This window comes from Prionailurus viverrinus, unplaced genomic scaffold, assembly GCF_022837055.1.
Source record: "Prionailurus viverrinus isolate Anna unplaced genomic scaffold, UM_Priviv_1.0 scaffold_35, whole genome shotgun sequence".
NCBI classification, from domain to species: Eukaryota; Metazoa; Chordata; class Mammalia; order Carnivora; family Felidae; genus Prionailurus; species Prionailurus viverrinus.
Window position 1 is genome coordinate 4,829,451 of NW_025927605.1, and position 18,455 is coordinate 4,847,905.

At 38.8% G+C, this 18,455-nt stretch overlaps 1 protein-coding gene across 2 annotated transcripts in view; it reads left to right on the forward strand.

Moving 5' to 3' along the window:
* IKZF3 (IKAROS family zinc finger 3) overlaps positions 1-18,455 on the forward strand; it is a 90,596-nt gene that overhangs the window by 50,990 nt on the left and 21,151 nt on the right. For both annotated transcript variants that reach the window (XM_047845720.1, XM_047845721.1), the window contains exons 4-6: positions 11,540-11,800; positions 12,719-12,886; positions 14,853-14,969. In XM_047845720.1, the coding sequence (XP_047701676.1) occupies positions 11,540-11,800; positions 12,719-12,886; positions 14,853-14,969 (546 nt within the window). The remainder of the gene's footprint in view (positions 1-11,539; positions 11,801-12,718; positions 12,887-14,852; positions 14,970-18,455) is intronic.

Here is an 18,455-nt window from a genome sequence, read left to right on the forward strand (position 1 = left end):
AGAATGGAGGAAGCAGAGAGGAAGAAAAGTCCAAATAATATGTAGCAGATAGTAAATTTTATTTTATATGTATTTTGTTTTAATCAATATAATGTTAAAAAGAGCAAGAATCCTCTAATTCTTAATCCATATATTCATTTTCTTCTCTTTCAAGAATGCTTTAAATCCTTTGGGTCTGGTTGGTATACCATAAGTTAGAAATACAATTTGTTGTTTTCCTCTGCTGTGGCCTAACATGCTAACCTTAGGCAAAATTACAATCTGCACAATTTTTAAAAAACGTCTCCAACCTTAGGTTTGTACTTGAAGCAAAGAACAGAATAATTGTTCACCCCTTCCTTCCTTCTTGCCTTCTTTCCTTCCTTTCTGCTGTTCATTTGGTAAGCAGTAACTAAGCTAAACTGTGTTCCTGGCACAGTGCTACATGTTAAGTTTGTGACAGACATTGACAATAAGCAGCCACTAGGTAAAGGGGAAAACAGGGACTAGTATAGCGGGAGCAGATTTGGAAGGAAAGTCAAAAAGAGAGAAATAAAGAGCTAGGTTGCAACTTGTTGAGTGTGGACCAAGTAGAAGAAATCTAAGAAGTAATTGGAAGTACCTGTTGGGCTGAGCAGGGAGAACTAGGCTAGAAATAGAGATGGGGTCATCTGCAACAGAAGGTTGGATTAAGAGAATATGTAAAGTGAAAAAACAAAAGGTTAAAGAAACAGGCCCCAGGAGACCACTGACACCTAGGAGACCAAGAAAAAGGAGTAGACTGAAGAAACAAGTGAGGTAGAATAGAATCAGGCAGGAATAGAGCTCAGGGAAGAGGTTTAAGAAGCAGGGACTGGGCGGGGGGCAGTGCCTGGGTGACTCAGTGAGTTAAGTATTTCTTGATTTCAGCTCAGGTCATGATCTCTCAGTTCATGAGTTTGAACCCCGCATAGCGTTCAATGCTGACAGTACAGAGCCTGCTTGGGATTCAATCTCTCTCCCTCTCTCTCTGCCCCTCCCCTACTGCCACATTCACTTTCTCTCAAAATAAATAAATAAACTTAAAAAAAAAAAAAAAAAAAGCAGGGACTGGTCATACTATTCCAAAGGATGACATCCTGTTCCAAAGTGAGGGAATAGGGGAGACAAAAGGCTGACCACCATGAGCAAAGAAGTCAACTGGAGAACTGGTTATCTATCACTGTGGGGCTTGGGTGTTTTTCTAATGTATCGTGAGGAGAAATTCTGCTTACCACGTCTCAGCTTCAGAGTGTTGTAGACAAATTAGGGAGTGGTACAGCAAAATGGCTTATTCCTTCTTCCCTTCCTGGCCGCCTTCTTCATCATCTTGTTTAACTTTATTTATTTTGAGAGAGACAGAGAGAGTACAAACAGGGGAGGGGCAGAGAGAGAGGGAAAATCCCAAGCAGGCCTGTGTGGTCCTTGCACAGAACCTGATGGGGAGCTCAAACTCATGAACCTGGAGATCATGACCTGAGGCAAAATCAAGAGATGGACGCTTAACCGACTGAGCCACCCAGGTGCCCCCCTTCCTCTTAAATTGGTTCAGGCTGCCCAAAGAGTTCATTCATCCATTCATTTATTCATTCAATACCTAGAGTAAGTGAGCCCTCTGAAAGCTTCTGGGGACACAAATATTATTAAATATTAAAACCTGACCCCTGCCTTGAAGATACTTTTAATCTATATGGGAAATAAACATGTAACACAACACATACTATGCATACCAGGAACTTCTGTAGTGAATGTGGAGGCATTTTCATTCCTTTCTTTACCTGTGGTCCTCAGTTTAGTGTTGTGTCAGTCAGGGTATTTTTAGCCAATTTAACTGTATTTGGACGATAATTTTTTAATTTTTCTAAGTATTCTATTTTAATATGCTTTAAATGTTTTAATTGCACTCAAAAAAGAGAGTGAATATTCTATACAAAGGAATTATAAATGAAAAGGAAGATTTTTCTTCTGTATTTATTAATGAAATGTCTACTAGGTAAACAACCTCTGATTGGGCAACATCTTAAACCTCAACCTCTTTATTTTTTAAATATATTTTTTAAACTTATTTATTTATGTTGAGAGAGAGAGAGTGAGAGAGAGAAAGCAAGCACATGAGAGGGGAAGAGGCAGAGAGTGAGGGAGAGAAAATCCCAAGCAGGCTCCCAAACTATGAGATCATGACCTGAGCTGAAATCAAAAGTTGGCTGCTCAACTGACTGAGCCACCCAAGTGCTCCAAACCTCAACCTTTTTAGATATATTTTCATTCTTTATTTTTCAGTGGATAGTAGTTACTTCTCAGAAATAGAAATATAAAATAATACATAGGTTAAATGATCAATAGAAAAGTTCATAGTTATAATAGAAATGAAAAAGCCACTATATTTGTATACTGCTTTATAGTTTAGAAGGAACTTTCACACACCATGTTCTTCAATCCTCACAACTGTAGATGAAGATATCTGAAGAGTAAATTTAGCCCACTGAGCAGCTGGAACCTCACCTACCACTGATATGTAGTATATTCCTGTTAAAAGTAATAAATCTCCTCTTGTTCTGATAGGGAAGCAAAGCATCACACTGAAATTATTAAACAAAATTAGTTTTATTATTATGACAATGAATGAGCTATTTGATAGTCAGATAATAAGACAAAGATTAACAGCATTAGTTAAGTGGAGAATGGTTCCTTTGCAACAGAAACCTTCTTCGTGTTTTCATGCTAAAGTTTTTGAATATGAAGCGACATGATTTAGCAATTACCAGTTTAGATTTTTTAAATGTTCATTAATTTATTTTTTTTTTAATTTTTTTTTCAACGTTTTTTATTTATTTTTGGGACAGAGAGAGACAGAGCATGAACGGGGGAGGGGCAGAGAGAGAGAGGGAGACACAGGATCGGAAACAGGCTCCAGGCTCCGAGCCATCAGCCCAGAGCCCGATGCGGGGCTCGAACTCACAGACCGCGAGATCGTGACCCGGCTGAAGTCGGACGCTTAACCGACTGCGCCACCCAGGCGCCCCTTCATTAATTTATTTTTGAGAGAGAGAGAGAGAACGAGCAGGGGAGGGACAGAGAGAGAATTCCAAGTAGGCTTCACACTCAGCACAGAGCCTGACTCGGGGCTCGATCATGACCTGAGCTGAAATCAAGAGTCAGACGTTTAACTGACTGAGCCATCCAGGTGCCCCTACAGTTGAGATTTTTTTAAGGGCAGATTTAAGTCTGATAAGAATATGTTTTAATGAAAACTTTAACCAAACCAAAGATTAGCCAAACTGCTTATCTCTTATTTTGCTGCTATTAAGATGTAATATTTCATCTCTTTGCCATCTGGTTCACCTTTTCCAGTTTTTTCCTAATTTTAAAATAGGTGTTTTAAAAATTAATAGATGTCTATCATTTTAAATTTTAAAAGAAGAAAAAAAGGAGAACATAATAGATCCTATAAATCAATGACCAAAACTTTTGCTTTCATTGAAGCTTTATAATTTTACTGGTTAGCAAATACTAGAACTTAGTATTCTTTAGTTGGCAAAATAGCATTGGTTTTCCTCCCTCCTCACTTTACAAATAAAAATGTAAATTAGAAAATGAAAATGACCCATGATTTCAGTGTTCTTGTTTCTGATACAAAGAGACCATTGTAGGAAAGGAGTAGAGATATTAATTTTATAAGGAAAACTGTTTTAGTCTATCTATTTCTGTTGTATTGGATGGTAGCAACAAATTCTGTAGGCTAAATACCTACAATACATATATCTCCCGTTTTGCTCTTTAGTGCTTCAAGCTTCTAAATCCTATTAACAGCTGTCAAAACCTGGTAAACTATTTAGATGCTTTCACAATTTGTTTAATTGGATAGTTAGAAAATGGCATGCTAGAAAAGCCCACCCCCCCTTTCTTTTAGCCTGGCTGAACATCTGTAGCATTAGGGCCTCATTATCTCTGAATTGGCATAGCAAATCAGTGGCATCATTAAAATGCCACATTAAGATGATTAAGCTTCTTTGTTATCCAGTTGACTTTTGCATGTGCTGAGGATTTCATGGTTATGACCCCTAATCCTTGTAAAACACTTAAACAACATCACCCTTTTGTGTCTTCCCTGTTCAAGAGCCTCTATCTTGTTTTGCCCCTTCTCACAATATCTCTGGCAAACTTAAGGCTATTACTCCAAGCTTTGTCCTTCTTTGAGTTGGATTCTGAGATCCATAATCCAGAGTGGAAACTCAGAACCCCCTTTCTGCACTGGGAAATTCCTACTAACGTGCTAAGACATCCAAGTTGCCTGTTCCATTTGCCATCTTTGATAGGTTCTTCTCTCCAACTGAGCATTTTATGTGCCTGTAAAAACAAACTGAGGCACAGTTGGCTGAGAGTGCTATTGCCCCTGAAGGATTTAGATGTTGGATCCTTTCCAAGACCCATTGTTTTTGCAGTGTCTCAGGTGAAACCAAAAATGTCTACTCTGGAGTGCAAGCCTTTCATGTGATAACCATCACCCCAGGAAATGAAACCATGTGCATCAGCCCCAGTGAGCCAAGCCTTTGTTCTCTTCAGCCTACAAAATTCTCTCTGGGGTGTGTGTGTGTGTGCGGTGTGTGTGTGTGTGTGTGTGTGTGTGTGTGTGTGTGTGTGTTAGTGTATGTCATCTTCCTAAGAGGCCTCCATAACATAGACAAAGATGGGAGCAATTGTACCCCAGAGTAGCTCCTTTAGGAAGAAGTTCAGTTTAATCTAATTTTCTATGGGTTAGATTCAATTTAGACATATTTTTCCCCCCTCTGGGAATGTTAAGCAATTACCTTTATCAGCAATTTGTGGTTTGGTATGTTCTCTTCTCCACAAGTTCACTTATAAAAAATTTACTCAGGAAGCCTTTAACATTTTTTACTATGAAATATATCATACACACAGAAAGGCAAATATAATTACATGTATAGTTGAAAGAATAACTACAAAACAATAATCCATGGACCCACCACCTGAATTAAGAAATAAAATATTGCTAGTGCCTGTGAAGATTCTTGATAGTATTTTATTTTTTTAAATTTTTTTAAATGTTTATTCATTTTTGAGAGAGACAGAGACAGAATGCAAGTGGGTTAGGGGCAGAGAGAAGGAGACACAGAATCTGAAGCAGGCTCCAGGCCCTGAGCCGTCAGCACAGAGCCCGATGTGGGGCTCGAACCCACAGAGCTGTGAGATTATGACCTGAGCCAAATTCAGGCGCTCAACCGACTGAGCCACCCAGGCGCCCCTTGATAGTATTTTAAGTGGCAATTTAAGTTGTGTGTCTAAGAAACCTGATACATATGATAGGAAGCTGGAATTTACAAAAGTAAGATATGAAATTATTCACATTACAAAAGGTTTATTCACTTTACAAAACCTTTCGGATATTGTTGGACAGTTCTTCACTATATTTAAGTATTTCTTGCCAGATCTTTAATATTTTCTACTTTTAGGGGCCCCTGAGTGGCTCAGTTGGTTAAGCATCCAACTTTGGCTCAGGTCATGATCTCGCAGTTCATAGATTCAGAACCCGCATCAGGTTCTGTGCTGACAGCTTAGAGCCTGGACCCTGCTTTGAATTCTGTGTCTCCCTCTCTCTCTGCCCCTCCTCTCTCTCTCTCTCTCTCTCTCTGTCTCTCTCTCTCAAAAATAAATAAACATTAAAAAAATTTTTTTAAAGATTTTCTGCTTTCACTAACAGTTCACATGTTGCCAGTTACTGACAACTGAAAATCATAGAAAAATGAAGAGAAACATCTCTGGATGTATAATTTAAATCAGTGGAACAATATTATTGGTTTTACATGCAACACTTTATGAATATATCACCTATATTAAGGTGAATCTGTACAGGCTTAGTGATATGCTAAATATAAGGGAGAGTGAGGTAGGTATATGAGAAAGCACAGAAACAAGAGAATTTTTTTCTACTTTAGAGTATCAAGGAAGACTGCATGGAAGAAATGGCATTTAAATAGCATCTGGAAGTTTGAATCGAACGTTGATGTCAGAGAAGGGCATGTTAGGTATGGAAAAGACTAGAGAAGAGGCTTGGAAAACTGCAATTAGATTGCTGCTATACTTCTCAAACTTTAATGTGCATAGGAATCCTTGAGGATTTTGTTAAAATGCAAATTTTGATCCAGTAAGTCTGGGGTGAGACCTGAGAGTCTGCATTTCTAATAAGCTCCCTGGGGATGCTGGAACTGCTGATACAAGGACTTCATTTTGAGTAGCAAGGCTCTAGTCTAGAAAAAGTGTTGATTCCAAGAGGACTAGTGAGAAATGAGATGATTGGGAAGGCTCAGGGCAGGTTCTGGATAGGCCCTTGATGGTCTTGCTAAGGAGTTTAGACTTTGTTCTAGAAGTAGAATGAAATCATAGAAAGTTTTTGAAAAAGATTTTTAGTGCTACAGGTTGATTAACCTGGAAATAAGATATAGTATAAAATAGAGGTCACATATACTGTGGGCCATTTAGGAGGCTAATGCAGTGGTATATTCATGTACTAAGTATTTATTATGTATGTACTTTATGCAGAATACTGTGTCAAACTAGAGAGTGGCAGTTCTCAAACTCCATTGTATACAAGATCTACTACCCAAAGAGCTAGGGGCACCTGGGTGATTCAGTCGGTTAAGCGTTAGACTCAATTTCAGCTCAGGTCATGATCCCAGGGTTATGGGATCAAACCCTGCATCAGGCTCCAAGATGAGTGTGGAGCCTGCTTCAGATTCTCTCTTTCCCTCTGCCCCTCTCCCCATCTTGTGGGTGCTCTCTCTCTCTCTCTCTCTCTCTCTCTCTCTCAAATAATAATCATAATAATAATGATGATGATGATATTTACTGGGGCACCTGGGTGGCTCAGTCGGTTGGGCGTCAGACTTTTGATTTTGGCTTAGGTCATGATCTGACCTGTTCATGAGATGGAACCCCATGTTGGGCTGCACATGCACTCTCTCTCTCTCAAAATAAAAAATAAATTAACTTTTAAAAAAAGATTTACCTACGGAGCATATTTTTAATGCATATTTCCAGTCTCCACATCAAATTAGTAGACCCCCAAAATTTCTATGTTAAAACCACACAGTCTTGTATCAACAGATACAAGTTAAGCAGTGTCACAGGGGATACTGAGTTAAAAAAAACAAACCTGTGTAACTTCTGACCTCAGATAGCTTACATGACCACATGGGAGATGAAGTAAATTTATAAATAATTCATAGAAAGAAGGAACAGATTATTTTGCAGCTGGGAGTGGGGTGAGGATCAGTGTGTGTGTGTGTGTGTGTGTGTGTGTGTGTGTGTGTGTGTCAGGGGGGAGATGGCGTACTAGTTTTGGCTTTAAAGGATCTGTAGGATTTGGACCCACCCATGACAACATTAGGGAAAGATCTTGTATGTAAGCAGTGGAAATAATAAAAGCAAGAATACTTAGAAGTTGTTTAGTTTGGTTAAAGATATCTGAGTATTCAAAATCAACATTACAAAGACGGGGTGGAGCCAGATACTGAAAGCCCCTTTAAATTCTTTCTGAGTTTGGACTTTATTTTGTTGGCAGTATAGTATTGAAGAATTTTCACGTGGCCATGATATGACCAGAGCTATAGTTGAGGAAGAAGAGTGTGGTGGTAGTGTATAGGATGAACTGGAAAGAAGAGAGAAAGGAGGCAAGGAGAACAAAGTGGAGAGCATTAAGTGCCTGAGATTCAGGATACTAGGAATGCACAATAGTGGGGAGGAGAAACAGAACTGGAGAGAGGATACAAAAATAGAACCAAGGGATGATTAAATGTGGGATACAAACAAGAGGAAGGAAAGATGTCTGTAAGGAGTCTAGCCTAAGTAACTGGAAAGATACTTAGGAGGCCTTATAGATTAGAGGACTGAAAGGGGGGAGAAAGATTACACCTGGAGATATATATATTTGGGAGTTAATCACAGAAAATACTAGTTGAAGCCTGAATAGTAGATGAAATTGCCACAGGGGAGGGGATGTAGAGGGAAGAAAAAACAACATTATAGGCCATATTTATGAGGCAGAGGGAGGGAAAAGAGCTAGAAAAAAAACACAGCAGAAAGGTAAGGAAAGAAGTTACGGTTTCACTGAACAAATAGTATAGAAGAATGAATGGTGGTCAATAGTGTCAAGGGCTACAGAAAAGCTGGGGAGAATGGCACACAAAAGGCCAGTGGATTTAGGAATCAGGACATTATTGATGATCTTCAGGGGAGTAGATTCAGTGAATTACGGAAGCGGAAACCCAGTTAGAGGCAATTTTACATCAATTTTGAGAATATACAGGCAGAAAGCATAGCATACTTTGTAGTAAATTTGTCTAAAAAGGAGTATTGAAAGAGGATGAGAGGCTAAACTAAATTGCACTGCGAATGGAAAAGAGGAATTAGCATCCAGAGAGCCTGAGGACATAGAATCTATAGGTCTTGCAGACTGAATTGATGTGGAGACTGAAAGGAAAAGGATTCCATTTTTAAGACTTGGAAACTGGAAGAAGGAAGATGCCATTTGGAAATATAACAAAGTCATAAATTAGAAGCAAGCTTGGGTTCAAAGATGATTTTAAACATGATTGATTTTAGACAAGTTTGACTTTAGACATGATTTTAATATTTTCAAAGGATACTAAGTAGCAGAATGCTCCCCTTTCTTCTGCAATAAATCTTCCTCCCAAGAGATGGAATGAATCTCTTCAGTAGAGCAGACAAGTGTCTGTGCCAGTCGTTTTGGTGGACTGTATTTGGAGGCTGGGTTCTAAACCCAATAATGTCTCAGAAATCCCATTCATATCTTAGATACTAATGTTTTCTAATGTTCAATTCTGTGTATCTTTACATGGTAAATCATGATGAATTGTTGATCCCAGTAACCATGCAGAGAGGCCATTCAGGTCTTTCATCTAAAAGTAGTAACTCTCCTGGGCTGCCCGGGTGGCTCAAAGTGGTTGAGCATCTGACTCTTGATTTTGGCTCAGGTTCATGAGACTGAGCCCTGTGTCGGGCTCTGCACTGACAGTGTGGAACCTGCTTGGGATTCTCTCTCTCATCCTGTCTCTCTGCCCCTACCCAGCGTGTTCTCTCTCTCTCAAAAGAAAGAACGAAAGAAAGAAAGGAAAGGAAAGGAAAGGAAAGGAAAGGAAAGGAAAGGAAAGGAAAGAAAAGAAAAGAACGAGTTCCAAGGCAAACCAACAACTGTACCAGGAACTCTTGGTCCATTAAGTCCAACGGACTTCCCTAATACTCTGTCCATGAGTCGCTTATGCTTTCCCTTAGGGCTCTGGGTCTCAAATACCATCTTCCTTGTTCTACAGCTAAATCCTAAGGGACCAAAGGCAAGATTTTTCTCTCGGGCCAGGTTGGTGTGGTATTGAGTTCTAGATCAAGCCCATTAAAGCCAAAGTCCTGAGGGAAGTAGCAACTCTCTTTTGTCCTGCCATTTTCAGAAAGACCCAACACATTTATCTTCCTAGTTTTTAATTGTCACTGACCATGGAATGGCTCAAGTTTGCTCATATTAACATTTTATAACCAAAATGAAAAGGATCTTTTTCTGCGGGCCCCTATCTGCTGTTTTTGGTTTTCAGTAGCTGAAGTTTTCCGTTGAGGTTCTTTTAAACGCCTACATGCAAACTGAAGAGCACTCAAGCTTTGGTGGGATATCACCCACAGCTGGAGTGATGGAGGAAGGGAGGAGGGTACAAGCCTCAGGTGCATCCTTCTCTTAAAAAAATTTTTTTTTAAAAAGCAAACCCACTTGAGCAAACCAATTCCATCTGAAAGCAGGCGAGACCTATCCAGAGAAAGAAGGGAATGAACCTCTTTCCATGTGGAAATGGATATGGATTCATGTCTGACCCAGATGTACAGAATGGACAAATTTGAAAAATGTTGGACTGATCCTATAGCCTTGCATCTCTTCTAACCAAAGAGTGAAAGGCTATGAACCATGAACTGTGGTGAGAAGCAGAGGAACAGTGTTGCAGCAATGGCTCCTCGGTTGGTGGTTAGGCCCTGTCTTGCTCTATTAAGCAAACACAGTTAATATAGATAAAAGGTAACCTTGATAGAAGTGAAAATTGAAACTCGAGTTGAAGGTAGCAAGCCAGGCACAGCTGCAGTTGTACTTCCTCCTGTGTGGCAACAGGAGCTCTGCACTCACTGGTGTTTTTTTGGAAGGGATGCAGTTTTTTTAAAATATCTTTTCTTCAGAGTGTTTTGGTTTTTAATGTCTTCACCATTGATGAGAGAGTGGAATATGTTAGTAAGAAGCCACTTAGACTTTCTACATCTAGTGTGTGAGGTCAAATCCACGTTCAGCATTCTAATCACACCTCTGCTATTAAGTGGCTGTGTAACCTTGGACAAATCACTGAAAATATCTCTGGTGTCAGATTTCCTTATCTGAAGGACAAAAGGGGGTTGGATTAGATGATCCCTAAATTCCCTTCCAGCCCTAAAATTCCATTGACTTATAATTCCTCATGAGGAAGCATAACTTCCAATTTCTAAGAACAAATGTTGGGAAAAGTAAGCAGTTTATCTTATATATGAAAAGTCCCTTGCAAATGTTTATTAAGATTAATATCAGGCAAATATTTAGGTGTTATCAGTGTCACTACATATATTTGCTTTCTTCACTTCTTATGCTCTTCAACTCAAGAGTGTGGCAACTCTTTTTAAGAGACTGCCTGGTTAGCAAGTTCTTTTGGGCCAGTCCCTCCTCTCCTCTCCAGTTCTATATAGTTCCAGGATCTTGAGTTTCATCCTCCCTAACATGGGTACAGGTGCCTTTCCCCTTGTTTAGGTTGAGCTCTATTTACCTGTGTCAATGAAAGTGACTCCTTAGAAGATTATGTTAAAGAATTACTTCTCCTTTTATCTTTCTCAACAGTATTTCACTAGTAGTGCCAGCTTCCTCTATATTCAATGTTGTTTCTTTATCAGTTCCAAGAGAAACAGAGAGATAAGACTCTTTTTAGCAGTGCATATACATGGAAGGGGAAGAGGCAAAGCATGGCTTAAAATCAGAAAAACCATAACAACTATTCAACTCTCACTCTTAGTGGCTTAAATTGAATGCATTTGAAGGACTGAAACAGTATTTTCTTTTTGAAACCAAAGAGCTCCATCACCTTACCTTTTAACTGCAGCCACCAAAAAAGGTACTAAATCTGAGAACCTTTTTTCTCCCCCGGTACTGGAGAAGAGTTGCTCAAAATGTTTTTTTCATGGCCGCTTTGAGCAGTGACAGCTAAATGTATTCTGTCTCATTTTCTGGATGGTGCAAGTCATTGTCACGTGTGTGTGTGTGTGTGTGTGTGTGTTTCCCTCTGACTGTGGTTCTGAATTCAGATAATGAGTGATCATCCTAATGGTGCTTTCTTATTTTGTAGATGTACAATATTATGTTAACTTCATTTGGTATTTGATTGGGTCTCTCTCTTTGAGCTGCTTTGATAGCTCCAAATACAATCATTGTTCATTCCTTGCATTTTCCTGCCTGCAGATGATTCAATGAAAGTGAAAGATGAATACAGTGAAAGGGATGAGAATATTTTAAAGCCAGAGCCCATGGGAAATGCAGAAGAGCCTGAAATTCCATACAGCTTTTCGAGAGAATATAATGAATATGAAAACATTAAGTTGGAAAGACATGTTGTCTCGTATGATAGTAGCAGGCCAACCAGTGGCAAGATGAACTGCGATGTGTGTGGACTCTCCTGCATTAGCTTCAATGTCTTAATGGTTCATAAGCGGAGCCATACTGGTAAATAAGTTTCCTTCATCCATTCTTCTGAAAACTGTCCTAATGCAGCCATGTGAGAAATGAAATGGTGGAATTTGGGACTTTTGATTACTTTCATTGATTTTTGCTATAATACTGATGTACCTCCCCCTCTCTGCATTTTCATTTACCCAGTGATTTTCATTCCTGCTTTACTATGCATTTGGCAAACATTGCATATGCCATGAATAAAAACACTATAGTAAGCACAGTGTTCTAGGTCAGCCAAATATTTTTCTTCAGCTAATAAGTAGGAGTTGAATTTTGTGATATGCTTCTTAAGCATCTTTCATACATTTTTGCATAACTTTTTGAAAAGCAGACCTCCTTATTATATCGGGTTCAAATTTGATAGATGAAAGGATATAGTTTTTATTATCAGTTTAAAATTTTTATCTTCAGACAAATAAACAGCCAGTCTATAGAACTGCATACAAACACAACAGTCCCGTTGAGCCCAATAGATTCCATCTGACATTTGATATGAAATTTTAAAAAAGAGGTATTTATGGCCCTCAATACCTTATTAGAGTTTGAGTATGTGATTCTTTTTTTCAGATTGAGATTATATTCAAACAGAATGCTAAGTAATGTTACAAATTTACGTCTAGAAAGCACTTCTAGAGCTATCTTTCTCCCCCTCCCCACCCCCCCACCCCCCCCCATCCAAGACAAGATGATACCTAAAATAGCCTTACTAGATGAATGCTTTTTCTCTTCTACAGAGAAAATTCTAGAAGTAAGTTGTATGCTTGCCTTGAAATATAGTTCCCAGCTGATCCCAATATGATATGAACAGATATTGTCTAAAAGATGAGCTTTTGCCATAGGCGTCTAATCTGTGCATATGCTTTGCCACTTGCTGGGTGATCAGAAGTCTCCTTTTTGTCCTTTTTAAAGGTGAACGCCCATTCCAGTGTAATCAGTGTGGGGCATCTTTTACTCAGAAAGGTAACCTCCTCCGCCACATTAAACTGCACACAGGGGAAAAACCTTTTAAGTGTCACCTCTGCAACTACGCATGCCAGAGAAGAGACGCACTCACAGGTCACCTTAGGACACATTCTGGTAAGTGAGAGCAATGAGCATTCCATATCTAGTAAATTTGTGTTTCTTAGTGCCCATTGAGGAAACTAGAAAGAGTTAAGTATGGAGGTTTTAATCCGTCATTCCAGTTCTGAAGGGTTACAACAGCAGAGACCTCTAGGGCTAATTACACTTCCATTAAGGCATTAATTGCTCTCCGTCTGGCTCAATGGAGATGATCATCTCCTCACCATCCTTGTTCCCTTAGAGAACAACACAGTCAGACAGGAAGAGCCTGCCCTATAAAAATGCCTTTTAAAATTTTGTGAAAAAATTATAGTCATTGGTATTTTCTTATAGTAAACTTTATTAAGAGATTATTTTCCTGAGAAACACATGCACACACTTTTCATTCAGAAGTCTGGACAAGCAAATGATGTACAGTTTGCAAACTGAGTGTAATTAATTGTCAGATGGTTTCTTTTGGCCATTCTGGGCTAAAAAATTTTTAATTGGGATAACTGACAATGTGACATTGTATTAGTTTTAGGTGTACATGGGGTAAATTTCTTAAACCTGACTTTTTTCTTGATCAGCCTATTTATTTTTAATCTCTAGAAGATGAGCAGAATTAAAAAAAAACAAATAACTATGTTCTATCTTAATGTTTTCACATTTTATTTTAACCAAGCAAGATAATAATTTTTTTTTTCAACATTTAGAATTTCCCTCCTAGAAAAACTAAAACTGAGTTTATTTTCAAATTTGGGACCTCATGTTCTTGATGTTATCTGGCAAACTTTTAATTGGAAAAAAAAAAAAAAAGGTTTGTTTTTATGTCAATCCACGTACTGCTTTGACTAAAACCCAGCCCCAAACCCACAACTGGTCACAATTCAGAGACTAAGGATTAAACAAATCAGCCCCAGCGAAACCCACCATGAGAGGTATTAAGTGGCAAAAGAAAGGTTTCATTTACAGCTCATCATTGAAAGTAATGAATTAAAGATGAGTTTAATCCAAAAAATTAGAACAGTCTTGTCTATTGCTTTTTTCAAGTAAGATCCAAATACAGTGGTCATTTTTGAGATAGATTCTACAGGACCCCAATTTATGCAGAACACTTAAAACATTTTTAGCCCTAGCAAACCTGCGTTCATTTTAATTTGGGATTCCAGAGGGATTGTTTAGTGCTTTATGTCCCAAAGACTCTGTTTTAAACAGAGCAAGAAGATTAAAAAATAAAAGTCTCAGTTCCTAAAACTCTGACAAATTCTTAGGGTACACTTTATCCACAAATCAGAAAAACCAGCCCTGCACAGTTGAAATTATTACTTACATATTTTAAGCAATAAAGCACTTGGAGGAGTTGGGAGGACAAAGGTGGCTTGAATTGTTGAGGAAATTTTGCTTTATCTCAGAAATTAAGATAAAGTCATTTTTGTAATTCATTCTTATTTCTATTATTCAAAAATATCTTCAGTTAGCTCAGTTTTTATTGATTTAGCCCAGATTTCACTATAGCCACTTGGCAAGGATAAGCTAAATTTATCCAAATATGTCAATGCTCTGAAAAGGCCATCAACTGGCTGAATGGCTAACTCCCAGCATTCTTTACTTACAAGCCAGATGGATGTCACAAAATAAGGAATCTCTTTCTGTTTCATTTTTAAGCCACACAAACCTCCTTGAAGAATAAAAAGGCCCTATATATTTTCCTAAAGAAACAAGATTGGATCTGGAGCCAAAACACCATGCTCAGCGATAGTCATTATATCCAAATCCTTTCATTTGTGAAAGGAGGCTGTCCTTCCGAAGAAAACTCTAATGTGACCATAACCTGATTTTAGTTTATTAAATTTAAAAGTAGTATAGATGCAAAAATATCCAAATACCCTGGCTTCTCTCAGCAGTCTCATTCCTAAAGGATAGTTTGCATAGGACCCCAAGACATCATTTATTCTGTAACCGTGAGGGTCACTGAGTGCCCCTTGTGCTCTCCTTATAGTCGAGAAACCCTATAAATGTGAGTTTTGTGGAAGGAGCTACAAGCAGAGAAGTTCCCTTGAGGAGCACAAGGAGCGCTGCCGTACATTTCTTCAGAGCACGGACCTGGGTGAGACTGGTGAGTTCATGCAACACTCGTTCTATCTGCATGTAGTGAGCATCTGCTCTTCTAGGTGGTGGGATATAGTAGTAAGTAAAACAAACAAACAAACAAACAAACATCTGCCCTCACAGTTTATATTTCAGTGGAGAAAGGCAGACCATAAGCAAAGGAAATAAGTAACTTATACAGTTTCTTAGAAGATAGTTAAGTATTATGAAGAAAAATGAAGCAAGGAGGTACCTAGGTGGCTCAGTAGACTAGGCATCCAACTCTTGACTTCAGCTCAGGTCATGGTCTCATGGTTCTTGGGAATGAGCTCCACAGCACGGAGCCTGCTTGGGATTCTCTCTCCCCCCGCCCCTCTCTCTGCCCCTCCTCTGCTCATACTCCCTCTCCCAAAATAAATAAATAAACTTTAAAAAATAAAGGATGGAAGAAAAGGAAAGGAAAGGAAAGGGAAAGAAGAAAAAAGAAAAGAAAAGAAGAAGAAAAATGGAGCAGCTACTGGGGGCAGAACCTGAGTCAGGGAGCTGACATTTTAACAGGCTTAAAGGGACAAAGAGAAAGCCCTGCAGATAAGGAGGAAATAGCAAGTGCAAAGGCCCTGGGGCTTGAGTTTGACAAAGTATAAATAGTCCTGTGTCTCTGGAGCAGAGTGGGTAATAGAACATGTGGCCAGAAAGGAAAGGGGAAACCAGATCTTATCAAGCCTTGTGGGCTACTATAAAGGCTGACTTTTACTCTAAATGAAATTGAAGATCTTCAAAACATTTTGAAATAAAAGGTGACACTTTTCTCATTAAAAAAAAAATCACTTTACTTGCTATTGAGAATAGATTGTATTTGCAGCAAAATTGGGAATTGTTTGAGAGTCCAGTTAGGAAGCCATCGTAATAATTCAAGCAGGAGAAAATTGTGTCTTGGTAATGGTAGAGGTGGTGAGAAATGTTCTAATTCTATATATACTTTAAAGGTGGAGCCAACAGGATTTCCTAACAGATTGATGTGGGATGTGATGAAGAATGCAGTTGCATGGGGCACCTGGGTGGCTCAGCTGGTTAAGTGTCCAACTTCAGCTCAGGTCATGGTTTCGCAGTTCATAGGTTCAAGCCCTGTGTCAGGCTCTGTGCTGACAGCTCAGAGCCTGGAGCCTGCCCTTACCCCACTCATGTTCTGCCTCTCTCTCTCTCTCAAAAATAAATAAACATTAAAAAAAAAAGAATGCAGTTGCCATTAACTGAAAAAGCAATTGAGAGTAGAGTGGGTTGAGGAGTGGCTAGGGCAGAGTCAGTTAAAACTACAAGGGTTTTCTTTGTCCAAGGCCCCAAAATCATATATTTGTCTACTCCTGTGATTTACTGTGATGCTTATCTTTGCCTTTGGGAGTTTCACATTTTATTTAGCGTTTTGAATTATATGCCTAGGAGAAATTGGTTGAAATACTAGATGCCTTTCCATATATCAATTATGGTTTTATTTCCTTTTCATTCTTCAGTTGAAATAGCATGAAACTTCTTTGTGTCACATCTCTGCAGTTGTCCTTTGTCCCATCCAGTTGACCATCATCCTGGTTCTGCAGCTTGGGTTGTCTGACATTTTCATTCGATTACTTGAACCGGTTGCATATTCAGAGTATCAAACCCTGAGGGGATTTGCTGTTTGACAGCAGTAGGTGCAGTTGAGTGGTTTGAAGGTTCTAAAGCAGAAAGATTACAAAAGTATGACAGAAATAATGGGAAATGGAGTGGAAATCATAAGTAGCTTAGCTGTACCTATTTTGAGTGAGAGGAAACTTTTGTTTTAGATAAAGCCTATTTTACAGTATTAGGAACTGGCCAACTGAATTCCGTTGGTTTGCACGCTTCTGCTTTTTATCCTGATGGCATCTTTGGTTTTATCAAGGAGTTGGATTTCCTCCTTATTTCTAAAGAGAAATGTTTGCAACAGACAGTACTCTTAACTGTGAGACATTCCCAAGTTATCAACATCAATTGTATTCCAAATAGAATTATTGTATTTAAAGCTAGAAGGTTAAAGAGAGCATCTAGTCCTACCATCTCATTTTAGACATGAGGATATTGAAACTCATCAAAAATTCAGTGACTTGCTTAAAAATCACTAGAACTTTTCATGTTCCCATGGTTAAATATATTTTTTATTTTCAAAAATTCATTGCAATATAATTCACTTACCATAAAAGTCACCTTTTATTTTTTTTTTCAATGTTTTTTTTTTTTTTTATTTATTTTTGGGACAGAGAGAGACAGAGCATGAACGGGGGAGGGGCAGAGAGAGAGGGAGACACAGAATCGGAAACAGGCTCCAGGCTCTGAGCCATCAGCCCAGAGCCTGACGCGGGGCTCGAACCCACGGACCGCAAGATCGTGACCTGGCTGAAGTCGGACGCTTAACCGACTGCGCCACCCAGGCGCCCCAAAAGTCACCTTTTAAAGTGTACAATTCAGGGGCGCCTGGGTGGCTCAGTCAGGTAAGCATCTGACTTCAGCTCAGGTCATGATCTCACAGCTTGTGAGTTCAAGCCCCATATCAGGCTCTGTACTGACAGCTCAGAGCCTGGAGCCTGCTTTGGATTCTGTCTCCGTCTCTCTGCCCCTCCCGCGCGCGCGCACACACACACACACACACACACACACACACTCACTCTCACTCTCTCTTTCTCTTTCTCTTAAATATAAATAAACATTAAAAAATTAAAGTGTGCAATTCAGTAGTTTTTAACATATTCACAAAGTTATACAACCATCACCACTAATTCCATAACATTTTCATCACTCTCAGAAGAAACCTTGTACCTATTAACAGTCATTCCCTCTTCCCCCTCTCTTTAGCCCCTGGCACCCACTGATCTACTTTCTGTCTTTATGGGTTTCCTATTCTGAATATTTCACATAATTAGAATCATATAATACATGGCCTTTTATGTCTAGCTTCTTTCACTTAGCATAATGTTTTCAGGGCTCATCCATGTTTAGCATGTATCAGCACTTCGTTCCTTTTTTATGGCCAAATAATATTCCGTTATATGGATTTTTACTGCATTTAAAATACAAATCTATTTATCAGTTAATAGACATTTGTGTTTTTTTCCACTTTGGGAAAATATGGCTTGATTAGCTATTTTTTAAGGTTATACATTATCTGGCTAGTGAAAGAAATATGGTAACACACATATGAGTAGACACACACATATGCATGTATGTATGTCTTGATTCTCTTGGAAGTAGGGGAAAAGTCAGTACACTATCCCCTATGAGTAGCAAGTTCAAAATTATGGATTTTAAAGTAAGGTTACCATCTTATTTCCCATATCCACAATCATTTTTAGGAATTTCAAATTAGGAAAGTATCAAGGAAATATTTTAGCTGTCTTCAGTGGCTTAAGGTGATTCAGGAAATGCTGAAATACAGAAGTTGAGTTAATTTGCATTTCATAGGGTGGTTTGATGGATGCATGCAACATACTTTAAGTTTCAGTAAAAA